The sequence below is a fragment of the Pelodiscus sinensis genome, chromosome 30 (assembly GCF_049634645.1).
Source record: "Pelodiscus sinensis isolate JC-2024 chromosome 30, ASM4963464v1, whole genome shotgun sequence".
In the NCBI taxonomy this organism is placed as follows: domain Eukaryota; kingdom Metazoa; phylum Chordata; order Testudines; family Trionychidae; genus Pelodiscus; species Pelodiscus sinensis.
The window spans coordinates 630,543-656,396 of record NC_134740.1 but is presented as its reverse complement, the minus strand read 5'-3'; the positions used below and the strand labels follow the sequence as shown (position 1 = coordinate 656,396).

The 25,854-nt window shown below is 54.3% G+C and overlaps 4 protein-coding genes across 4 annotated transcripts in view; 3 read left to right on the top strand and 1 right to left on the bottom strand.

Annotated features, from left to right (window-relative positions):
* Window positions 1-25,854, bottom strand: part of NOP9 (NOP9 nucleolar protein) — a 340,212-nt gene that overhangs the window by 161,298 nt on the left and 153,060 nt on the right. The gene's annotated exons all lie outside the window — the stretch shown is intronic.
* On the top strand, window positions 1,070-2,002 carry LOC102445439 (olfactory receptor 10D3-like). The gene has a single exon (XM_006129268.2). It carries the CDS (start codon window positions 1,070-1,072, stop codon window positions 2,000-2,002), a length of 933 nt encoding a protein of 310 aa, XP_006129330.2.
* Window positions 8,207-9,130, top strand: LOC102445173 (olfactory receptor 10D3-like). Its single transcript, XM_006129267.2, has one exon. It carries the CDS (start codon window positions 8,207-8,209, stop codon window positions 9,128-9,130), a length of 924 nt encoding a protein of 307 aa, XP_006129329.2.
* LOC102444933 (putative olfactory receptor 10D4) lies at window positions 24,410-25,327 on the top strand. The gene has a single exon (XM_006129266.1). The coding sequence runs from the start codon at window positions 24,410-24,412 to the stop codon at window positions 25,325-25,327; it is 918 nt and encodes a 305-aa protein (XP_006129328.1).

Sequence of the window (25,854 nt, the reverse complement as noted above, 5' to 3'; positions counted from 1 at the left end):
GCTCAACCCCGGGAACCCCACTGCTGCTGGGGCTCTGGCTGCTGGCTTTTGGTTCCCTTCTCCTGGCCTTGATCCTGGCCCAGACCCAGGGATCCACAGCCACCCCCACCTATGTCCCCTCACTTGGGCAGTGGGGGGCATGGGCAGGGATAAATGGGGAGCAAGACTTCAGCACCCTCAGCCTAAAAATTGTTCCAGGGACATCGCTCAGCCCTGCCTCTCCTGCATGGCAGAACAGCCTGGCGAAGAGCCACTTCGTCCTTGTCACTCAAATGTCACGTCCACCCCCTCCTCCCATCATGTCCACAGAGCCCACCCATCCCCAAGGGATGAGCAGCAAGCTGTGGCCAGGGGGGCTGGATCATTTGTGTCCTGGGGGGAGGGCCGAGTGCCCCCGGACCAAACTGTAAACCTGGGATATGATGGAGACCACATCAATCCAGGAGGTGCAGCTGCCCTCCCCAGCGCCTCTAGCAGCTTTCCAGCACTATGACTGTTCTCTTTTCCTTCCACGCCCCCACCCATTCACATCACTCACAGAACGGGGGCCATTCCACCTCACATTTCTACGTTTCATCCCCACCCTCTTCCCCAAGAGAAGCACATCGCAGCCCCTGCATTTATCAGAGCAAAACTCTGCAAACAATCCCTCCACCACTCACACGGCCATCCCTCGCTGGGCGGGAGGGGAGAGCTCAAACCAGAAATGCGAAATGGCAGCTGTAAGTGGGAGGGTGGGTTCAAGGCCTTGGCAGAACAGAGCTGAAGCTATTGGTATAGGACCAGACACAAGAGCAGGAGAAAATGGAATAGAAAGTCCCCTGTTTCTGTTAATCTCTGAGCTGTAAAATCTTCAAGGCAAAGATTTTTTTTCTTTCCGTGTTCAGCACCAGCTGTATGAGGCCCTGACCTAACTGGCACGACATGGACAGAAATATTCCCCGCTCCTGAGGGAAGGGAGTCCTGGGGGCAGTGGTGGGAAGGGTGAACATCGCAGCTGTAGGGTGTCGGGTTGTTTCAGTAACTCACTGGCTTCATTTCTCTGCCCTACCCTAGGAATGAGGCCCAAATGGGGCTGGGGAACCACACGATGGTGACTCATTTCATCCTCCGAGGGATCCCCAACACCGAAGGTCTTGAGAACATCCTCTTCTTCACCTTCTTAGCCTTCTACCTCTGCACCCTGCTGGGAAACCTGATCATCCTGTCAGCCATCCTCGCCGACCCCCGCCTGCACACCCCCATGTACTTCTTCCTCTGCAACCTCGCCGTCGTGGACCTTGGATTCTCATCCATCAGCACCCCGAAATATTTAGCCAACCTCTGGGGTCAGAGCAGGGTCATCTCACTGGGCGGGTGCATGGCCCAGGTCTTCTTCTGGCACTTCCTGGGCAACACCGAGAGCCTGCTCTACACGGTCATGGCCTTTGACAGATATGTGGCCATCTGCCACCCGCTGCGCTACCTGCTCATCATGAACCGCAGGGTGTGCGCCCTCCTGGCTGCTGGCACCTGGATCACCAGCTCCTTCCACGCCACCATCCTCACCAGCCTGACCTTCACGCTGCCCTACTGCGGGTCCAACGTAGTTGACTATTTCTTTTGCGACCTTTTCCCCGTGGCCAAGCTGGCCTGCGCAGATGCATATGTCCTTGAGACCGTGACCTTCACCAACACTGGCATGGTGCCCACAACCTGCTTCCTCCTCATCCTCGCCTCCTACGTCAGGATCGTTTATTGCATCCTGAAGATGAACGCGGGCGAAGGGCGGCGCAAAGCGGCCTCCACTTGCGCATCCCATCTCACAGTGGTGATGCTGTTCTTCGGACCCTGCACCCTGGTCTACACCCAGCCCCAGCTGAGCAAAGTGCTGGTGACCCCTGTGCAGATCTTCAGCAATGTGGTTGCACCCATGCTGAACCCGCTCATCTACACGCTACGCAACAAGGAGGTGAAGGTGGCTCTGAGAAAACTGGGAGAGGGTCTGACGACGAGACGTTGATGTGCAGCAGCTCAAGGAGTAGCACATGCGTCTGCATGGAAATACATCTGCACAGACATGTGCGTGGCTGCCCTGCGCCTTGCTGGAGGTCTGCAAACCATCGAAATGCTCCTATAAGTTCCTGGTCCCAACAGGCAGCAAGGCTGGCATTTACAAAGATGCCTAAGGGACAGACAGGCTCAGCGCATCAAAAGTCAGTGGAACTCGAGACCCAAACTTCATAAAGAGCTTTGAAAATCTCAGCCATGCTGCAGGGATGTACAGAGCTTCAACTCTGAGTCACTCTAAGGCAGGTTTTCTGTTCCTTCAGTTATTCTCAATGCTCTTCTCTGAGTCGCCACTCCGAGCCGACTCACGATTCCTCCTTTCTGCATCCCATGGTCATAGGAGCTCGCATGGCCACAGCATTGCGCTGGGAGCTCACGTTCAGGTCACTGTCGGCCACAACCCCAAAATCTGTTCCAGAACACCCCTGTCCTAGGACAGCCTCAGTTTGTTCCCAGAGGTCCCGGCTTACGTTTACCCCTCATTCCAAGGCACATTATTGCTTGCATCCCCTACCAAAGTGATCCAGTCGAGGAGAGCACGTTGGTAGAACCATTCCAGGGTTGGGGTTAGCATGGATGGCAGCTGAGCGTTCCCCATGGCAGGGGAGGAGGACACTGATGTTTGCAAGGGTCAGAGTTAGTTGGAAACTCATAGGGCTTGGATTAAGACAGGGCAGTTGGGTTACACAAGAGTTCAGGTCACATACACAGTCAATAAACTTATGCAGGGGGAGGCAGGAGGTAAATCGATTCATGCCATGGATTCTGAGGCGAGGCAGGAAGTTAAGCGGATGATGTCAACTCTTTAGTGCTCCAATCCCCCATGGAGACACTGCGGTAACAATTATTCCTGTCTTCCACCCCTTGCTCTGGGAGCTCTTCCAGGCCGGGGCTGTCTCTGGCTGTGTGAGCGCAGCACCCATTGCACCTGGACATCCCGTGCCACAGAAATATTAATGCCTGGCCCAGAATTGCCCCTGACTCCCTGGACGCGGGTTTGAGCCTTGTGCCTTGCAATGAAATAACAATGGAACAGCAAAGCGAAAGGCACCCGGGGTAGGAGCCGTGAGCCGAGACCCCGTCCCGTCCCCCTGCAGAACAGGGCACGAGAGCCCAGCTCCTGCACTAAACCCAGCCCTGCCTGCAAGGTCAGAGCACCCCCTGCTGGGCTGTCTGTCCCACTCCCTGCGCTGCAGCACCCCCTGCTGGGCTGCCTGTCCCACTCCCTGCTCTTTGGTGCCCCCTGCTGGGCTGCCCACCCTGCTCCCTGCACTGCGGCGCCCCCTGGGCACTGCTGTGGGCAGCCAGAGTCTGCTTACTGGTTGTCTTGCACTGGCCCCGGGAACCAACTCCAAAGAGCCACAAACCCAGACTCTGGTGCTTGGGAAAAGCAAACTGGGACTGGACAGTCAGAACACACACTGAGCATGTCAATTGTCAAAACACTGGGAGCTTCTGATGGCCATTGAGGAAACCTCCATTGAGCTCCCAGCCAGAGGCACTGGGGTCCGTAGAGGGAGGTGCAGGGAGAGCTGGGGGCTATAATATTGGATACCTAAGAATAGTATCAATTCAATTCAGCTACATTCAACGAGCCCATGAGAATGATTTGCAAACCATTATCTTGTGGCTACGACAAAGGACCGGGATGTAGTAGATCTGGGTTCAAGTACAGGCTCTGTAGACGACTCCCTTTTTGTCCTAGAGTCACTAAAAAACCCAAAGTGCCTCAGTTTCCCCATCTGGTAGACATGGATAAATAAACCATGTCACTCTCAGCTCTTCAGTGTGTGTCACATTCAAGATGGGACTGTCTCTTATTACGTGTCTGTGCTTGGGCCCCAAGGTTCAAGTTGAGATGGTGGGTCCTACTGTAGTACCCATGATAATAATAGGATGAACACACATTTCAGCCAACAAATATGTTCCGGCTCTGGGGTTTATGCAACAACACCTAGAACTCAGCTGATGCAAACCCAGAGTCACTCCTGAGCCTGGTGCCCGGCGCAGTGACACGGCCCAGCCTGGGGACTTGTTAGCAATGCCAACATTTTAATTAATCCCTACGGCCATTGCACTCCATGGTTGCTGTGCCTGGGCTGGGGATAACACAACTACAGAGGTTAATTATCATCTCTGCCCCTGCATCCCAGCTCCCAAGCACAGGGAAGGGCGGGAAACGACAGTGATTAGAGGAAATGTCGGGTGCCTTTTTAACACGGTGGTGCTAGCACAGCAGCAGATGGACGGATGGGATCATCGCTGGAAACCTCCCATTCCCAGTCTAGCCCAGTCTCTCTCCCACCCTGCTCTGTGCCCTGTCTGTGGCTCTGTCTACTTTACCGAGTGTCCCACCCATGTAGCTGTCCACTGTCAGCCACTTAGCTGGGTTGACCAGATGTCCTGCTTTCAAAGGGACAGTCCCGTATTTAAGCCCTCCTGCAGGTGTCCCATCTTTTTTCCTTAATAAGGGCAAATTGTCCCATATTTTCTGTCTCCCTTCCCCCATCAGCATCGGTGGGTACCCTGCTCACTGGCCACCCACAAGTGGTGAGTGTGTGTGTGGTAGGTGGGGAGTGGAGTGGCTGGAGGAGGTGGGTGTGCAAGGCTGGTGGAGGGATGCTGCTCCCCCTGATTTGCACCTTCCCCATCCCCATCTCTGCTGCTCCTCCACATCCCCTGGCAGGGTGTCCCGTTGCCAGGGCTGTGGGGAGAACCAGCCGCTGGTTGGGGCGCTCAGCTTACCGACAGCCTGGCTGGCAGGCTCCTTCCTTCCCCTGCCACTGCTGGCAGGGCTGGCGCTCAGGGGAAGCCCAAGACGCTCTGGCCAGTGAACTGGCTAACAGGGGTCAAGCCGTACATGTGTCAAAGCCCCTTCACCCCGTCAGCTAAGCTCTGGAGTGGAGCAGTGGGAGGGGGAGTGATTCCAGCCTGTTTGTGCACCAAAGTTGAAGGCTCCAGAGCAGCCCCTGGGACAGGGACTCTGCACCTTCTTCACCCATGTCTCTCCCCTCCCTGGATCCCGCCTCCAGGGACCACAGGGCTGCTCCATTGCCTAGGCACCCTCCTCTGAAGAGCGGCCTAACCCTAAGCCATGTCTCCGGCCGGGTGCGCTGTAACCCCTGATGCACGGTGCATGCGGAGGGGTGAACCTTTGCCCGCCTGCGCTGACGCCAGAGGCTGTTGGGTTAGGTCCGTGGCCAGCAGCAGCCTGGAGCGTGAGCTGCAGTTAAACACTGTGTGGGCAGGAAGGGACAAGCTGCTGCTAGCCGCACTGGAGTGAGGCAGGGGGCGGGGAGGAGGAGAGAAGAGCTCTGCAAAGACATGGGCCAGGTCATCTCCCCCCTGCAGCTGGAAGCAGCCCCCAATCCGCACATTCAGCCCATTGACAAGAGGAGGGAGGGGGTTGATCCCCCTTCCTGTGTCTGGGGCAGTTCGACAGTGAACACTGTCAGGCTGGGTCTGTCCCACTCTGCCTCTGAGCGGCCCCCCCAGAACAACGATGCCACTGGGAGCTCGGGGGGGGGGGGGCGCGGTGCTTCAGAAAGTACTGTGCTGCCCTCCATCTGCACAGCGGGGAGTTTCGCCCTCGCACATCACCACACTGCTGCCGGAGCACATCCCTGTGCACACAGGCGCAGAGAAGGGAGCAGGGGAAGGGCAGCACACACAAGGAGCTGATGGACTTAGAGACCCCCAGAAAACCCTCTGTCCCAATCCTGCGCTATTTCACAGCACTGGGGGACGTCTCCAGCTTGTGTCACACAGCAGGAGAGACTAGATCAGCCTGAATATCCCATCCCCCCTTAAAACATCTGGCTTGGATTCTCATCTGGCAGAACCATAAACCCAACAGAGCTCCCCAGGAGTCAGGCCAGGGGAGCGAGAGATAATCCACACCCCAGTGGCGCTGGGATCAGGCCCTTCCTGCTCCAGGGCCCTGCCCTTATCTCCCTGTCTGGGGGCCGGGCCCCAGGAGTCTCTGAGCATCTCCAGAACGAGGTCAAGTCTCCATTAATTGGCGGCTCGAGCCTGCTGGGGATTCAGGGCTGGTCCCCAGGGGCCCGGAGGGGATTTAAGGCCCAGGCAGAGCAGGGAGGCTGCAGGACGTGGTGGGGAAGCTGTGGGCCGTGCAGCAGCACAGGGCAAGACGCAGGGAAGCCCTGGTCAGCTTGGCAGAGCATTCGGGCTCCTGGCTGGGTCCCAAGCACCCCAGCCAGGCCTCTCTCCTTGGCACTGGGCCAGGCTGGGTATGGACGCTGGATGGGGCCACAGGAGTCACAGCCAGGACAGAAGGGAAGAATCCCAGTCAGCTGGAGCCGCCTCTGCCCATGCAGCCAGTGTAAGGTGCCTGCTTTGGTACCCATCATCTTGCCTTGCCCCTGGTCTCTGACTGTCTCTGGCCCTGGTCCTGCTGCCCCCGGGGCCTGCCAGCCTTGTGTGTTCTGTAGAGAGCCACCGACCCGCCGTCCAGCCCCCGTCTGTGCAGCGCCTGCCTGGCCCTGGGCGGTGTCACTAATCTCCCTTCCTCTGTCTGCCTTAATCCCCTGCCAGCCTCGGCCCTGCAGCCCTGCCCCTCCCCATCCACCATAACCCCCCCCCCCGTCAGCCTCGGCCCTGCAGCCCTGCCCCTCCCCATCCACCATAACCCCCCCCCGTCAGCCTCTGCCCTGCAGCCCTGCCCCTCCCCATCCACCATAACCCCCCCCCGTCAGCCTCTGCCCTGCAGCCCTGCCCCTCCCCATCCACCATAACCCCCCCCCGTCAGCCTCTGCCCTGCAGCCCTGCCCCTCCCCATCCACCATAACCCCCCCCCGTCAGCCTCGGCCCTGCAGCCCTGCCCCTCCCCATCCACCATAACCCCCCCCCCGTCAGCCTCGGCCCTGCAGCCCTGCCCCTCCCCATCCACCATAACCCCCTCCCCCTGCGTCAGCCTCTGCCCTGCAGCCCTGCCCCACTCCATCCACCATAACCTCCCCGCCAGCGTCTGCCTTGCAACCCTGCCTCTCCTGCACGGGGATTCTCCACGGCTAAATGCCACCCTCTTCATCACTGTCCTGCAAATCTGACTGTACAATTCCCCTCTGGCAAGTCACGTTCATCTCAAAGCCGCTTGTCACAGCCGAGCCGAGGACAGGCGGTCGGAGGCTGAGAGCCACTGAACCAATCTGTGAACTTTGGGCATGATGGAAACCACTTTCAATCCAGGGGTCGTGGCCACCCTCCTGTACTGGGAGATCCAGTCCCTCTGGCTGTGGCTGTTCCTCCTGTCCATTTACTCTCTCTCTAACCCTGATAGCCCCCCCCAACGATCATTCACGGAGCTGGGAGAATTTTTCACCATGTTCATTGGTTTCTGGCTTCCATTCTCCTTGTGATTCCTCACACGGACACGTTGCAACACGAGCACTGAGAAAAATGGAACAAGGTTCTTGGCAGCACCTACGGTCACCCCTCGTGGAGAGTGTAAGGGGGAAAAAGATCAGAACCACGCATGAGAAATGCTCACCACAGACCAACAGAAGGCTCTACGGGATTGCAGGGATAAGGGTTAGGGAAGGGCCTAGATAGAAGAGAATTAAAAACATTGGTATAGGACAGCACAAAGGAGACCATTTAGACTAGACTAGACAAGATTTCCCCTTTGATCCTCTCTGGATGGTGTGTCTGCACAGCAGGGCTTGACTCGAAATAAGCTACGTAATTTGAGCTATGTCAATTGTGTAGCTTATTTTGAAACAGCTTATTTGGAAATTGGGAGCGTCTACACAGCACTTATTTCACTCTTCCTCCGACGTTCCTTACTCCTCGTACAAGGAGGGTCACAGGAGTCGGAGTAAGAAGTCCTCCAGCTTGACAGTTTTTCGACATTATATCAAAATAACTGCCGGCTGTGTAGACGCGGACTAAGTTATTTTGAAATAATGCTGCTGTGTAGATGTACCACTCAAGCATCCTTTCCCTCTGTGTTCAGCCCCAGCATAGTGAGGCTGTGAAACAAACTGACATGACAGTCACAGAAATATACAGAGCTAGGACTGACAGGGAGACATGGGGGCAGTGGCGGGAAGGGTGAACATCGCAGCTGTAAGGTGACAGGTTGTTTCAGTAACTCACTGGCTTTATTTCTCTGCCCTACCCCAGGAATGAGTCCCAAATGGGGCTGGGGAACCACACGATGGTGACTCATTTCATCCTCCTCGGGATCCCCAACACCGACGGCCTCCAGACCATCCTCTTCTTTACCTTCTTAGCCTTCTACCTCTGCACCCTGCTGGGCAACATGCTCATCTTCTCAGCCGTCCTCGGTGACCCCCGCCTGCACACCCCCATGTACTTCTTCCTCTGCAACCTCGCCGTGCTGGACATTGGGTTTTCCTCCATCTGCATTCCCAAATTGCTGGCCAATCTCTGGGTTCAGAACAACATCATCTCACTGGGCGGGTGCATGGCCCAGCTCTTCTTCTTCCACTTCTTGGGCAGCACCGAGAGCCTGCTCTACACGGTCATGGCCTACGACCGGTACGTGGCCATCTGCCACCCACTGCGCTACCTGCTCATCATGAACCGCAGGGTGTGCGCCCTCCTGGCTGCTGGCACCTGGATCACTAGCTCCTTCCACGCCACCATCCTCGCCAGCCTGACCTTCACGCTGCCCTACTGCGGGTCCAATGAGGTGGACCATTTCTTCTGTGATCTCTTCCCTGTGGCCAAGCTGGCCTGTGCAGACACGTACGTCCTTAAGACCGTGACCTTCACCAACACTGGGATGGTGTCCATGACCTGTTTCCTCCTCATCCTCATGTCCTACATCTTCATTGTCTACTCTGTCATGAAGTTGAACGCAGGCGAAGGGCGGCGCAAAGCAGCCTCCACTTGCGCCTCCCATCTGGTGATGGTGATGCTGTTCTTTGGGCCCTGTGCCCTGATCTACACCCAGCCCCAGCTGAACATGGTGACGGCTGTGGAGCTCTTTGGCTATGTGGTGACGCCCATGCTGAACCCGGTCATCTACACGCTGCGCAACAAGGAGGTGAAAGCGGCGCTGGGAAAACTGAGGGGCCAGATGACAGCTTGTTGATGTGCAGCAGGTGCAGGAGTTGCATGTGGGTCTGCGTGGAAATGCACCTACAAATACACCTGCATGGCCTCTTGGTGAGAATTATGAACCGCCCTCTCCTGCCATTTCTACACAGCCTCGTCTACCTATCTGGGAGTTCCACGATTCATAGAAAGACTCCTGCTGGCACTGGTGCAGCAAGGCCCACAGGTACAGAGGTCCCCAGGGTGTGGGCAAGGCAGGAAGGAAGCACATCCATGCCAGGGCTTAGGAGGGTGAGGCAGGAAGTTAGGTGAATGACGTGGTCTTTTTGGGGGCTCCCTTCCCTGCCTGAGACAGTTGCTGGAACTGTGAGCTGAGCCAGCCCACAAGTTGTGGTGCCAGGACACCAGTGGCCCTCTCGGTGGAGACACGTGGAAATTGCTGCCCAGAAGCTGGAGACTCCCGATTGGAACCAGTCAGTTGCAGATCAGTCTGGATTGGGGAGGTCTCCCGTTGGTGCTGTACTGATGCAAGTGTGCCCGGCAACACATCGCATTCTGCTGGGGAGGCCTGTGTTAGTTGGGGTTGGTCCAGGAGCCGGACTCGGTGACTCCTGAGGTCCCCACCAGCCCTGGGGTTCTATGACACCGGGAAAGGTAGAGGCAGGCATTGCCAACATGATATTTCCCATCTGTGGGTGACAAGGGATGGCACACGGCACCAGCTCGTTCTGCCACCGAGCACAGCCCCAGGAAGGAACAATTCCCAGTGGTGCTGCAGACGCATGTGGCTTGCCAGGGGCTGTTCACAGGCATCATCCCTGGGTGTCTGGAAAGGTGCGTGACACACACATCCTCGCAAACACCGGCCTGGACAGAAAGCTGCAGGAGGGGCTTTTCTCTCCAGACCACAAGATTACAGCAATGCCCATTGGGATGCTGGGAGAGCTGGCTTACCCCTTGCAGCCTTGGCTCATGAAAGCACACACAGGGCACCTGGACAGCAGTGAGGAGCATGGTAACAGTGGGGTCCGAATGCGCCTCTGGGAGACTGAAGGCGAGATGGAGGTGTCTCTGCAGCTGGATGGGCTTCACACCACCTGTCTGTCAACAGCACAGGGAGAGGGAAAGACAAAAGTTCCTTGTGGAGCTGGAAGTTTCTGGTCAATGAAAATGTCAGTTTTGCACCACAGAAGGCGGGTTGCAGTGTGAATGCTCATGCATTTCTGTCGCCAAAAGGAACTTTTCCTTGACAATACTTGCCAGGTTAGACCATCCCAGAGAAATGATAGAGCCAGCAAGAGAGAGAGAGAGCAATTGAGCATGGCCGATATTGGAGATGGGTAGCTCAAGCGTATCTGAAATACACGTTATTGCAGTGTGGACAGCAGTACTGTGTGCCTGTGGGGAGTTGCTGCTGCTGTTTGTGTGTGAGAGAGAGCGTATGCATGTGTGTTACCTCAGTGTTGTGTGGCAGTGGTTTGCATGGGTGTGCAACAGGATGTTTGATGCTTGTGAGAAAGAGGCTGGTTGGCAGGTGTCAGAGGCAGAGAGCGACAGAGAGCGACTGACAGAGACGCACAGAGGGAGGCAAGGGAAGCAGGAGGTCTGGGTGTGGAGACAGACAGAGGTTGGACCCTGCAGGCTGTGGGAGGAGGTGGATGAAGGTTTCATCCCACCATGAGGACGCTCTCAGCCCTTCTGTGCATCCTTGGTCAGTGGGAGTCGCAGGCTCTGTCCCTGGGTTTCCAGCCTGGCTTTGGTCGCTGTGTTTTCCAGGTGGTGACAGGTTCTCCCTCGCTCACTTTCTGCCTCTCTCCCTGCAGCGGCTCCAAGATGGGCCTTGGCCCAGGTGTTTCAGCTGGCTCAAATCACACTTGTAGAAGGAGAAAAGATCCTGATCCCTTGCAGCCAAAACGCCACCTCCAACGAGGCGATGTATTGGTACGAACAGCCCCAGCAAGGCTGGGGGGGGCTGAGCTTCCTAGGGACGGGGTACGATGGCTCCTTCGCCGCTGGAGAGTTCACCATGGTTGTGGTGCAAGCCTCCCGCTCCACCAACCTCACCCGCGACAGAGCCAGGCTGAGAGAGGCCGGCACCTACTACTGCGCCGTGAGAGACACAGCAAGGGGAACCCAGGGCCAAGCTGCACAAAAACACACTGCCTGGCTTCCTGCCAGCCTGCTCGCAGCACCACGGCCTTCCCCGCACTGGCTGTGCTGAGCCCCCTCAGCTGGGAGCTGTCCCCCCGACTGCCAGGGGGCAAGGATGGATTTACCCCCGCTGGGATCAGCTCCATTGACTCCAATGGGACTAGCCCACTCTACACCAGCTACGGGTCTGGCCTATGGACCTTCCCATAAATACACACCTGTACTTTCATGCACCCCCCTGAACACGGGCAACTGCTTAACCTGTTATCCGCTTGGCAGATGCCTGGGACCTTTATCGGGTTGGGAGACTTTTGGAAGGTCTTGTAGGCAGGAAATTTCAGGGATGCCGAAGGGAGAGAGGCACCTAACTCCAACAGGACAGCAGTGCCTAACTCCCTTAGACCCCTCTGACACTCCCAGAGAAACCTTGTTCTCTGCCTTTGGCCCTTGTTACCAACCCAGACCACTAGAGGGCGCTTGGTGCACAGCTAGAAATAATGCTTCACTTTCACATTCCTTTAGCAAAGCAAGGTGTGAAATTCTCCTGCTACAGGGTCCAGCAATCTGCAGCTGATGGGGGTCGGAGGTTACTTCCCCTGATAGCTGTCCATGCCATGGCTGCTGTCATGCCCGTCCCATACTTTTTGGAAATTGACATGAATATGCACATGAATAACTCAATGATCTTTAGGTAAATTGCTTCATGTAACTGATTACAGTAAAGTTACAACCTGCCGACTCTCTCTAGCTTGTTTTTGTGCATGTATCTTTCAGTCACAGATCTCCGGTCAGTTTACACCTTTGATCTTATCCACAAAATCACGCTGAGCTAATCCTTTAAAATCGAAAATCTAAAGGTTTATTAATGAAAGAAAGCAAAGCATGAGTGTAAGGCTGTTAAGGAGAATACATTACATGCACCAATCACCAAGTTCTTGATGTAGAGGCTCAGCAGAGATGTTATAAACTGCCAGCTTAGAGGTCTCTGGTGTACATCCTATGTCAGGATGGGTGCACAATCCTTCCTGGCTCTCTGTCCATCACAAGGCTGCATGAGGGATCGGTAGCAGAATTGAAGACAAGATGGAGTCTGCCTCACGGCACTTTATATCCACCCCCGGTACAAGCTGGAGTAGGTCACTTGGCCAAGTGATCTGTCTGTGGTTCACATGTCAGCAGCCATTAGATACTGACTAGTTTGCAGGTTTCCAGATGCATTCCTCAGGCATGTATTGGGCACCTTGAGCACCATTCTCCTTAATTAGCATAGCCATTCACCGGACAGTCGTTCCTTACAACAGGAACTTGGAGCCATTGCTCTGCCTCGGGGAGAGAACACTCACAGGACCAGCACACAGTCCATATCCATAACTCCACACACAGACATCACACAAGTACACGAGTAGCAGACATAGAATCAGGGGAAGATAAGCTTTCATTAGACACCTCGCATGGCCACCTTTGGGGCAGTGAGTGCAGCAGTGATCTGGTTGCTCCCCTTAAAATCCAATGATGTGACACAATCACACAGCAGCAGCTGAGAAAAGGCTGTCCGGGGGCGTCCCTTGAGGTACACGTCTCAGCTAGCCTTAGGCAGGAGCACCCGGAAGGAACTGCTGTCCTACTGCCCTGCCTGAACAGATTCCAGGTGGCCCTAAAGGTGAGATAAGGTCCCATCAGTGTGGGCGCCTTCTTCTGAAACAGCACATGGCTACTTTGTTGCTGTTTTGCTGCGTGGGTGCTTTCCTTCAAAATCACCTTTTCTGGAAGATCTCTTCTTATTCGGAAAGAAACTTGAAGTCTAGCTGCAGCCTGTGCTGTGTGGGAGTGGCTCGCATTGGTGTGCGAAAGGATGCTGGATCCTTGTGACACAGGGACTGGTGGGCAGGTGTCAGAGGCAGAGAGCAACAGAGAGTCGACTGACACAGACACAGACTGACACAGAGAGAGGCAAGGGAAGCAGGAGGTCTGCACGTGGGGACAGACAGAGTTTGGACCCTGCAGGCTGTGGGAGGAGGTGGATAAAGGTTTCATCCCACCATGAGGATGCTCTCAGCCCTTCTGTGCATCCTTGGTCAGTGGGAGTCGCAGGCTCTGTCCCTGGGTTTCCAGCCTGGCTTTGAACGTTGTGTTTTCTAGGTGTTGACAGATTCTCCCTAGCTCACTTTCTGCCTCTCTCCCTGCAGTGGCTTCGAGATGGGCCCTGGCCCAGGTGTTTCAGCCGGCTCAAATCACACTTGTAGAAGGAGAAAGGATCCTGATCCCTTGCAGCCAAAACGCCACCTCCATGGATGCGATGTATTGGTACGAACAGCCCCAGCAGGGACGGGGGGCCCTGAGCTTCCTAGGGACGGGGTACGATGGCTCCTCCGCCGCTGGAGAGTTCACCATGGTTGTGGTGCAAGCCTCCCGCTCCACCAACCTCACCCGCGACAGAGCCAGGCTAGGCGAGGCCGGCACCTACTACTGCGCCGTGAGAGACACAACAAGGGGAACCCAGGGCCCAGCTGCACAAAAACACACAGCCTGGCTTCCTGCCAGCCTGCTCGCAGCACCACGGCCTTCCCCGCACTGGCTGTGCTGAGCCCCCTCGGCTGGGAGCTGCCCCTCCCCCGACTGCCAGGGGGCAAGGATGGATTTACCCCCGCTGGGATCAGCTCCATTGACTCCAATGTGACTAGCCCACTCTCCACCAGCTACGGGTCTGGCCCATGGACCTTCCCATAAATACACACCTGTGCTTTCATGCAGCCCCCTGGACACGGGTAATTGCTGAATCTGTGATCCGCTCGGAGGATGCCCGGGACCTTTTGGGGTTGGGAAACTTTTTCAAGGTCTTCTAGGCAGGAAGGGAGAGCGTCACCTAACTCCAACAGGACAGCAGTGCCTAACTCCCTTAGACACCTCTGAAACTCCCAGAGAAACCTTGTTCTCTGCCTTTGGCCCTGTGTTACCAACCCAGACCACTAGAGGGCGCTTGGTGCCTGCATAGAAATGATTTATTTATTTTCACATTCCCTTAGCAATGCAAGGTGCGAAATTCTCCAGCCACAGGGTCCAGCAATCTGCAACCGATGGGGGTCGGAGGTTACTTCCCCTGACAGCTGTTCATGCCATGGCTGCGGTCACGCCCATCTTATACTTTGTGGAAACTGGCATGAATATCCACATAACTCAAAGGTGCTTTAGTCAAAAGACATCATGTTACCGATCATTTTAAAGTTACAACTTGCCGACTGTCACTAGCATATTGGTCTGCGTGTATCTTGCTTTTATGAGAAGTTAGAAATAGAAAGTGGGAACCTGTTTTTAGTCCTGATGTTCTAGTGAAAGCCATTAGTGATACTTCGGTAACTGAATGGCTGGGTGGTGAAGTCAAGGACATGTGAATGATTTTGTTTTTCCCGTAAGTCCAAACAGCGGTTTGTTGATGTACTGGGTGGCTCGGGGTTCTGGCGCTCAGAATGTTGGTACGATCTATGGCTCTCCCACAGTTGGGGAAGGGCAGGGAAGCAAATCCAGCTACGATGGTGTGAAGGTCTTCCAGGTGGATGACCCTGCAGAGCAGGATGGAGTTGATGGCCTGTCATGTTATTAGATTTTAAAGGGAGCAGCCAGATCACTGCTGCACCTATGGGGGTGGGGGGAAGCATTTGCCCCAAAGTCTGTAGAAAGGGGATCATGGGAGGTGTCAAATGAAAGCTTATGTTCTACTGATTGTAGGTATGCTACTCATGTGATGTCTGTGTGGAGTTATGAATATGGACTGTGTGCTGGTACTGGCCTGGACTGCCTGTTGTAAAGAACAACTGTTCAGTCGATGACTGTGCTAATTAACAGGGCCCTGAGGACAATGGCTCTCAGAGAGGCCAATACACACCTGAGGGATGCGTCTGGAAACCAGCAAAATCATCCAGGACACAATGGCTGCTGACATGAGAAACAGAGAGAGGTCACTCAGCCATGTGACCCACTCCAGCTTGGGAGGTACCAGGAATGGATCTAAAAATGCCATGAGGCAGTCTCCATCTTGTCTTCAATTCTGCTACTGATCCCAGATGCAAACATGCGAGAGATAGTGAGCTGGGAAGGATTGTTGGCCCATCCTGACATAGGATAGACACCAGAGACTGTTGAGAGAGCAGTTTGTAACATCTCTGCTGAGAGCCTGCATCCAGAACTTAGTGATTGGTGCATGTAATGTATTCTTTCTTCCATTAATAAAACTTTAGAATTTAGATTCTAAAGGACGGGCCCAGCGTGATCTTGTGGGTAAGATCCAAAGTGTAACTGACCAGGGATTTGTGTCTGGTTCTGTGGGACCAAGAGGACCCGTTCGGGGTAGGTGAGGTTGGGTTCTATAACCCCTCACCTGTGTGTTAGGCCTGGGGCTGATTCTGGCACAGGGAGAGCTGGTGTGTCTTAGGGGTTTTGCTCGTGAGGCTTCCTGCTGGCCGGATTGGCAGCTGAAGCGCTCGGTGTGACCGGTTTGTAGCCTATTTGGGAAAGGTCTCCAGTCAGGGGCTGTAAGGAGCCCTGGTTTTGAGGAATTTGCCCTCAGCAGATGCTCTCAGATGTGCCCAGAGCTGGCCCAGTCTGTCACATGGCCCTCACCATGTGTCGAAGGAGACAAAGAAAGACACACAACAGAGACTCAAAGGGGGTCCTGAGCCCTTTGGAGGTCCCTGCTCCTGCTTCCCCCCCAAACACCAAAGGAGCCACCCCCTCTGAACTCACCCCTCCCCTGCATAGCCAGGACTGCAGAACCCCCCAGGGATGTGGCTTTCCCCCCACCGCAGCCCACTTCCTGACCCGCTACCCCCTTTCCCTAGAGTTCCCCTTTCCAGTATTCCTCCCCGTCTGGAGACGGCAGCCCAAGAGTGCCTGACCTGCATGAGAAGGGCCCTGACGGCCGACTTTCCCATGCTCAACTGGTTACCCATAGACCGGTTGCTGTCTGGGGAGGTGAGCGTCCAGGCAGCGATGGCCACCCGCTTCTCCAGGGAGATGGTGGGTTACATCTGGGTGTCCCGTTGACGGAGGGCAAGGGCAAGCCAGGCACACAGCTCCATGAAGGTGGCCTTCCTCATTCTGAAGTTTTGCAGCCACTGCTGGTTGTCCCACCGCTCCATGCCCAGCCAGTCCCACCAATAGGAACTGGTGTCCAGCCTCCAAAAGCATCTCTCCACCATGGAGTGCAGTTGCAATGGTCTCTCTCCCGCAGCCAGGCCGAGGGTCTCGCTGATGAGCTCGGGGTTGAGCTCCTGCAGGGACGTGAAGGCAGCCTGCACATAGTGCTGCAGAATCAGCAGCGAGGCCGAGCGGGACAGTCGCATGCCCAGAGGCAGCTCCGGCTCCATGGCAAGGGGTGTGCTGTGGGGTCCAAACGCTGGGCTACCAGACTTCGCACTGTGCATGCTCGGCTGTCCCTGGAGATGTGGCAAGCAGTCCGGGGGGTCCCTTTAAGCACATGTCTCAGCTAGCCTTAGCCAGCAGCACCTGGTTCTGGGTGGCCTTAAATGCGAGCTATCGTCCACGCAGTGTAAACGCCGCCTTTCGAAGAACCACATCACCATTTTGTTGTGATTTCACTGTGTGGACACGCTCCTTCAAAATAACCTTTTCCAGAAGATCTCATCTGGAAAAGCTTCTTCTGAAAGAAACTTGCAGCTTAGCCTGAGCCTGTGCTGTGTGGGAGGGGCTCGCGTGGGTGTGCGAAAGGATGCTGGATCCTTGTGACACAGGGACTGGTGGGCAGGTGTCAGAGGCAGAGAGCGACAGAGAGTCGACTGACACAGACACAGACTGACACAGAGAGAGGCAAGGGAAGCAGGAGGTCTGCACGTGGGGACAGACAGAGGTTGGACCCTGCAGGCGGTGGGAGGAGGTGCATGAAGGTATCACCCCACCATGAGGATGCTCTCAGCCCTTCTGTGCATCCTTGGTCAGTGGGAGTCGCAGGCTCTTTCCCTGGGTTTCCAGCCTGGCTTTGAACGTTGTGTTTTCCAGGTGGTGACAGGTTCTCCCTCGCTCACTTTCTGCCTCTCTCCCTGCAGCGGCTTCGAGATGGGCCCTGGCCCAGGTGTTTCAGCCACCCCAGATCACACTTGTGGAAGGAGAAAGGATCCTGATCCCTTGCAGCCAAAACGCCACCTCCCACAATTCGATGTATTGGTACGTACAGCCCCAGCAGGGCCGGGGGGCGCTGAGCTTCCTAGGGACGGGGTACAAAGACTCCTCCGCCGCTGGAGAGTTCACCATGGTTGTGGATCCGGCCTCCCGCTCCACCAACCTCACCCGCGACAGCGCCAGGCTGGGCGAAGCCGGCACCTACTACTGCGCCGTGAGGGACACAGCAAGGGGAACCCAGGGCTCAGCTGCACAAAAACACACAGCCTGGCTTCCTGCCAGCCTGCTCGCAGCACCACGGCCTTCCCCGCACTGGCTGTGCTGAGCCCCCTCGACTGCCAGGGGGCAAGGATGGATTTACCCCCACTGGGGATCAGCTCCATTGACTCCAATGGGACTAGCCCTCTCTCCACCAGCTAACGGTCTGGCCCATGGGCCTTCCCATAAATACACACCTGTACTTTCATGCACCCCCCTGAACACGGGCAACTGCTGAACCTGTGATCTACTCGGCGGATGCCCTGGACCTTTTGGGGTTGGGAGACTTTTAGAAGGTCTTGTAGGCAGGAAATTTCAGAGACACCGAAACGAGCGAGGCACCTAATTCCAACTGGACAGCAGTGCCTAACTCCCTTAGACCCCTCTGACACTCCCAGAGAAACTTGTTCTCTGCTTTTGGCCCTGTGTTACCAACCCAGACCACTAGAGGGCGCTTGGTGCCTGCATAGAAATAATGCTTCACTTTCACCTTCCTTCAGCAATGCAAGGGTTGAAAATTCTCCTGCCCCAGTGTCAAGGCTGTTCTCCACTGTGGCACAATGAATGCAGAAGTGGGGGCCCGCACCCCAAAACCTGATCTCTACTGGGTTTGGTACAAAAACTGCCCCCAAAATCCTGCTACCCAGATTTTGGGGAATCCGCTGCCACCATCAAGTGCTTTTGAACCCACAAACAGGGGTGGGCGCTTGAAACCTACCCTGGGGGCACCTGAAACGTTTTCCTCCAAAGAGCTTGAAAAGAAAAAAGAACATGGTAGCTGTCCCCTAGTCAGAGGCATGGAGATCTCAGAGAGAGATTTTGCAGTACCCAGAAATGAACCAATACGAGGTTAATACAAAACAGAACTTTTATTATCAAAACAATACCCCAGTTACAAGCATAGTCGGAACAGCTAGATGGTAAGCGCCACCAGTTAATATACTCATGGAGGATTACTCTATTGGCCAAAACTTACTTGTAAAAGAGAGGAAACCCCATTTCTAACAGCACACACATCAGATTCAAATTCCCAAACCAGAAAACAATAAATCCTGATGGATTTATCTAGACTTTACCCTACTTAAGCATGAGGAAGAGTCTTTTTCTTGGAGAGAGACATGTCTTCTGTCTCCCTCAGTATCTAGAGAGGAAACTGGCTAAGAGAGAAAACGGAAAACCCCAAAATTCCCGTGTGTCAGTTTGAAATCCCTACCTGCATTTCTACTGGCTGAGCAGACACCTGGCTAGGTACAGAGGACATAGTTAACCCATTAGTCCCCCAGGCTGCTGGCGATCCCTGATGGACATGACACACGGGGTCTAGCAATCTGCCACTGATGGGGGTCAGAGGTTAATTTCCCTGACAGCTGCTGTCACACCCATTGTTACTTTATGGAAATGGACATGAATATGCATGTGCATAACTCAAAGGTCATTAGGCAAAAAACATCATGTAACAGATCATTTTAAAGTTACAACCTGTTGACTGTCTCAAGCCTATTACTCTTCAGGTATCTGTCTTGCATGAGATATTGGGAATATTATGTAGGAACCTGTTATATTTGTCTAGGTGATCAAGTAAAAGCCATTAGTGATACTTTAGTAATTGAATGGCTGGGTGGTGAAGTCAAGGGCCTTTGAATGGTTTGGTTTTTCCTGTAAGTCCAAACAGTGGTTTGTTGATATGCTGGGTGGCTTGGGGTTTTGGGGCTCGAATTCACTCCTTCCTGCAGGGCTGTGTGGGGGCAGGACTGCAGAACTCCCTGAGGATGGGGCTTCCTCCCCACAGCCAACCTCCTGACCCACTATCCCCTTTCCAGTATTCCTCCCCGTCCAGGGACTTCAGCCCGAGAGCGCCTGACCTCCATGAGGAGGGCGCAACGGTGGACTTCCATATGCCAAACTGGTTACCCACGGACTGGTAGCTGTCTAGGGCAGCGAGCATCCAGACGGTGATGGTGGATCACATCTGGGTGTCCCGTTGACGGAGGCCAGGGGTGAGCCAGGCACACAGCTCCATGAAGGTGGCCTTCCTCATCCTGAAGTTCTGCAGCCACTGCTGGTCACCGCACCGCTCCATGCCCAGCCAGTCCCACCAGTAGGAACTGGTGTCCAGCCTCCAAACATGTTTCTCCACAGTGGGATGCAGTTGCAAGGGCTTCGTTCCTAAAGCCAGGCAAAGGGTCTCACTGATGAGCTCGGGGTTGAGCTTCTGCAGGGTTGCGAAGGCAGCCTGCACATAGTGCTGCAGAAACAGCAGCGTGGACGAGCGGGGCGGTCGCGTGCCCAGAGGCAGCTCCGGCTCCATGGCAAGGGGTGTGCTGTGGGGTCCAAAAACTGGGCAACCAGAGCACACACTGCACATGCTCTGCTGTCCCTGGGAGATGCAGCAAGCATGCAGCAGCAGCTGAGAAATGGCTGTCCAGGGGGTCCCTTTGAGCACGTCTCAGCTAGCCTTTGGCAGGAGCAGCTGGAAGCAACTGCTGACCTAATGTCCTACCCAACCTGGTTCTGGATGGCCTTAAATGCCAGATAGCGTCCAATCGGTGTGGACGCTCTCTTTCAAAATAGCACGTCACTCTTCCTTTGCGCTATGGATCGCTTCTGGAAAAGCTTATTCCAAAAGAAGCTTGCAGTCTAGACGTAGCCTGTTTCGCGTGGGAGTGGTTTGCATGGGTGTGCAACAGGATGTTGGATGCTTGTAAGAAAGGGGCTGGTTGGCAGGTGTCAGAGGCAGAGAGCGACACAGAGTCAACTGACAGAGACGTACAGAGGAAGGCAAGAGAAGCAGGAGGTCTGGGTGTGGGGACAGACAGTGGTTTGACCCTGCAGGCTGTGGGAGGAGGTGGATGAAGGTTTCATCCCACCATGAGGACGCTTTCAGCCCTTCTGTGCATCCTTGGTCAGTGGGAGTCACAGGCTCTTTCTCTGGGTTTCCAGCCTGGCTAGAACGTTATGTTTTCCAGGAGGTGACAAGTTCTTCCTCGCTCACTTTCTGCCTCTCTCCCTGCAGTGGGTCTGAGATGGGCCCTGGCCCAGGTGTTCCAGCCACCCCAGGTCACAGTCGTCGAAGGAGAAAGGATCCTGATCCCTTGCAGCCAAAACGCCACCTCCCACGATTCGATGTATTGGTACCAACAGCCCCAGCAGGGCTGGGGGGCGCTGAGCTTCCTAGGGATGGGGTACAAAGACTCCTCCGCCGCTGGAGAGTTCACCATGGCTGTGGACCCGGCCTCCCGCTCCACCAACCTCACCCGCGACAGAGCCAGGCTGAGAGAGGCCGGCACCTACTACTGCGCCGTGAGGGACACAGCAAGGGGAACCCAGGGCCCAGCTGCACAAAAACCCACAGCCTGGCTTCCTGCCAGCCTGCTCGCAGCACCACGGCCTTCCCCGCACTGGCTGTGCTGAGCCCCCTCGACTGCCAGGGGGCAAGGATGGATTTACCCTCACTGGGGATCAGTTCCATTGACTCCAATGGGACTAGCCCACTCTACACCAGCTAAGGGTCTGGCTCATGGAGCTTCCCATAAATACACACCTGTGCTTTCATGCACCCCCCTGAACACGGGCAACTGCTGAATCTGTGATCTGCTCGGTGGATGCCCTGGACCTTTTGGGATTGGGAGACTTTTAGAAGGTCTTGTAGGCAGGAAATTTTAGAGACACCGAAACGAGCGAGGCACCTAATTCCAACAGGACAGCAGTGCCTAACTCCCTTAAACCCCTCTGACACTCCCAAAGAAACTTGTTCTCCGCCTTTGGCCCTGTATTACCAGCCGAAACCACTAGAGGGCGCTTGGTGCCTGGATAGAAATAATGCTTCACTTTCACATTCCCTTAGCAATACAAGGTGTGAAAATTCTCCAGCCACAGGGTCCAGCAATCTGGCACTGATGGGCATCAGAGGTTAATTTCCCTGACAGCTGTTTATGCCATGGCTGCTGTCTCACCCCTCCCATACTTTATGGAAATTGGCATGAATATGCACATGCATAACTCGGAAGTGCTTTAGATAGAATACATCTTGTACCTGATCCTTTTACAGTCACAACCTGCTGACTGTGTCTATTGCACTTTACTTGAATGAGAAGTTGGAAATATTAAGTGGAAATCTGTTTTATTTGTCCAGCTGTTCCAGTAAAATCCATTATTGATACTTTAGTAACTTACTGCCTGGGTAATCAAGTCAAGGACCTGTGAGTGGTTTTTGTTTTTTCTGTAAGACCATCCTGTGGTTGGCCCTACAAAGACATAGAGACCGGCCACCTAATGCTAGATCCCATTTTATTTCTGGTAGTTTTCCACTCCAGGTGAGAAAAAAATTGAGATGAGGACAAAGCATGTCTGCCTTGGACAAAAGGGTTACAAAAGTGCAAAACCAAACAACAGCGGGAGTGGCAAGCAGGAAGAATGTAAGACTGAACAAGGGGGATGATTGGGCCCTAGCTAGAAGCCTACCCAGCTTGTGAAAAGATAATTAATATGTTAGGGTGAGAATTTGCATTTAGCAAGTTTCTTAGTGAAATAGGAGGAACTGACCATTTCTGTTTATTTTGGCTTACTGACTAACTTTTCTCTGTCATTACTTGCAATCATGTAAATCCCACTTTTTATACTTAATAAAACACTTGTGTTCATTATCAAGCCAAGTGTAAATAATTGCTACCTGCAGGGATCAACCAGTGTGCATATCTCTCTTTTGTGGAGAAGTTTCTCTGTGTTAAAACTTTTATACAGAGAGATGCATTGATTTGGGGATTTGGTGCCTTTGAAGGCTGGATTGTGTCCAAGGCCCAGAGCTGAGCTGCGGGCACGGGGTGGGGGTGGGTTACCCCAAGTATGTGCTTTGGCTAGGGGAGATTAGAGCCTCTGACCCAGCAGGAGAGGGTTGGTGGGATCTTTACCACAACAGGGGACAATCCCAAGGAGCCCCCTGTGAACCAGCCCATCACAGCTACCTCCTGCTGGGTTTCTCACACCTTCTAACACAGGTGGCCCTTTGTCCCAAGCCACTAACTGGAAAACAGCTGAGGCAAAGGGCTAGTTAATTGCTCCCTCTGCTGAAGTCTGAGACAGGGGGAGGGAGCTGCCTAAGGGCTCAGCTCCCAAAGGCCTGGCTCAAGAGCAGCATAAATGTTCCTGCAGCCTGAGCTCATGAACACTTCTGGGGTGCCCACTGTGGCTGGGTCAATGTTGCACAGTCCCTACACAGGTCAGGTGTGCCAGTGAGAGAGACTCTCTCTACATTCCCATGGCAGGAACTGTGCTCAGATCTCAGGCGGCTTGGGCTGAGAAGGGCTGACTGTGTGTCTGCAGATGAAGCAAATGAGGGAGAAAGAACTAAAGGGTCCCACTGCCTGGTGACTGCGTGACTCTCCACTGAGGCACAAAGCGTAAGCTACTTGAGTGTCCTTCTTGTCCATTTCCGCCTTTGCTCTGGCTCTGGGACGGTTTCTTTCTCCCCTTCTCTCTCTCCAGTCTCTCTACCTGGCCACTAGCTGGGGCAGCCCAGAGCTCAGACCTGGTACAGAACTGCTCAGTGTCATACAAACTGGTCGTTTCTGGCTCAGGGTGAAACCGATCATGAGATTCCATGTGCGCATGGAACTTCCCCCAGGCCAGATCTGCAGCGACCTTTGGGGTGTTTTCAGCTTCTGCTGCAGCAGGGGGTTGGTCACCTGCTGGGATAGTCCGTGTCTCTCCCTCTGTCAGTTCCCAGCCTTGAGAGCTGATGGCTCCTTGATCTCTCCTGCTCTCTGCCTGAGGTCACTGAAGTTGAGTTGTTGAATACCGAAGTGCTTTGGTACAAGTTGTGTCCGTGCATCGGGGTTCCCCCGATCCTGCACCCCTGTAGCACCAAGAATAGACTCCACCAGCCAGTAGAATAGAGAGGGTTTATTGCTGCTCCAGGATACAGCATAGACGTGATGTAGTTTCTGGAGTTAGGGCCAGGATGCCTCAGACCCCTTGGATTAGGGGGTCCATGGTCACCCCTAGACCCTCAGGCCTCAGCTAAGGTTGTTCCCTTCATGTTTCCCAGCCAGCAACTGCCCCTTGCCCCGAAACCTGGAGTTCGTCTCCATCTCCCTCCCTTCCCTCAACCGATCGGACAGGTTGGGGTCTTTGCCTACGTGACTTAGGCTGCCGTCCTGCTGGGCAGTGCTACAGATAAAGGCCAGGAGGGGTCATCCCCAGCCCAAACACAGCCTCCAGTGGATGACCATAGTGTATGGCCTAGTGTATGGCTTGCCCACTACATCACACAAGTGAAATCACCAAGCTCAGGGTATGTGTGTGTTTGGATCTGGTGGAATTTAACAGCCTGTGATGTGCTAGATTAGCACATGGGCCTGTCTGGCCTTAAAATCTCTGAAACTTTCTCTCTCTCCACCATTCAATGCACAGTTTCTCTTTATGTGCATGCAGAGGAGAAATGTCATTATCACACTGAAGCATATTGGAGGTTTTCTTTGAGCCGGTACACTCACTGTGAAGGCCCCTAGGAGTCAGGTAACTTCATGTTGCAATTCATGATAATTTCCTTGGCTTTTAGTAAGGATGCTGCAAAGATGGCTGAGCTCTAAGAACTGAATAGAATATAGTTGAACAGAGTCAAGCAGAGTCGTACAGAATCCACCAAATATGAGGCAGTCGCTTTCACCAAACTTAGGCTGACTAGGAAGATTTGCCTTTTGAGATGGTGGGGTGCATGGTTCATTAAGCTTCCTAATCTAGTTCCATTATCTCTGTGCCCTCAGGAATGACTCAGTCTCACATGGAAATGGAGAATCACACCATGGTGTCAGAATTCATCCTCTTAGGCATCCCCAATACCGAAGGTCTTGAGAACATCCTCTTCATGTGCTTCTCAATCTTCTACTTCTGTTCCCTGCTCAGCAACCTGCTCATCTTAGCAGCCGTCCTTGCTGACTCCCGCCTGCACACCCCAATGTACTTCTTCCTCTGCAACCTCGCCATGCTGGACATTGGATACTCTTCCATCAGCACCCCGAAATTGCTGGCCAACTTCTGGGCCGAGAATAAAACCATCTCCTTGGGTGGGTGCATATCCCAGGTCTTCTTCTACCACTTCCTGGGCAGCACCGAATGCCTGCTCTACACTGTCATGGCATATGACCGGTACGTGGCCATCTGCCATCCGCTGCGCTACCTGCTCATCATGAACAACAGGGTGTGTGCCCTCCTGGCCGCCGGCACCTGGATCACCAGCTCCTTCCATGCCACCATCCTCGCCAGCCTGACGTTCACGCTGCCTTACTGTGGGTCCAATGTGATAGACTATTTCTTCTGCGACATCTTCCCAGTGGTCAAGCTGGCCTGTGCAGACACGTATATCATTGAGACCGTGACCTTCACCAACACTGGTATGGTGCCCACGACCTGCTTCTTCCTCATCCTCATGTCCTACGTGAGGATTGCAGCCTCCGTGGTGAAGATACGCAGTGTGGAACATGGTCAGAAAGCCTTCTCCACTTGCGCCTCGCACCTGACGGTGGTGTGTTTCTTCTTCGGGCCCTGTTTCCTGCTCTACACCCAGCCCTCCCTGAGCAAAGAGGTGGCCACCCGCATGCAGATCTTTTGTGACGTGGTCACCCCGATAATGAACCCGCTGGTCTACACGCTGAGGAATAAGGACGTCAAGGCGGCACTCAAGAAATTGAAAGGTGGCTAATCCCAGTGCAGATAATGTTGCGAGCTGCACTAGAAACTCTTCCCCTTCCCCCGCAGCTTGTGGGAATGAAACTATTGGGAGAAATGGGGAGAATTTAAAAAGGAACAAAGGGCTTGTATGTACACCACTGCTATTGAAAGAAAGTGGGATTTGGGAACTCAATTCATGTGCTTGCTTTTAGGAAGCTCACTCCACATTCTCTGCGGGTAGAACACCACTGAGATTGCCAGAGTGACATCAGAGCTTGGGTACGGCTGGCCAGGAGGTCAGTGGGTGAGACCAGGGTTTGGATTAGATCAATAGACTGGTAAGGCCATAAGGGACAACCGCCATTGCCTGCATTGAAGAATGGTTCAGAGAACCCCTAATCCTGTCGTCTGACAGTAGCCAGTGAAATGTCCCCAGAAGGAAGCCTCCCTCGGTACTTTTGGAAAAACTTCCAATCCTGATTTTAAAATTGTCCTTGATGGAGACGCTCCTTAGTAAATGTTCCAAAGGCTAATTGGCTCATGCTGTATTTCCAGTCT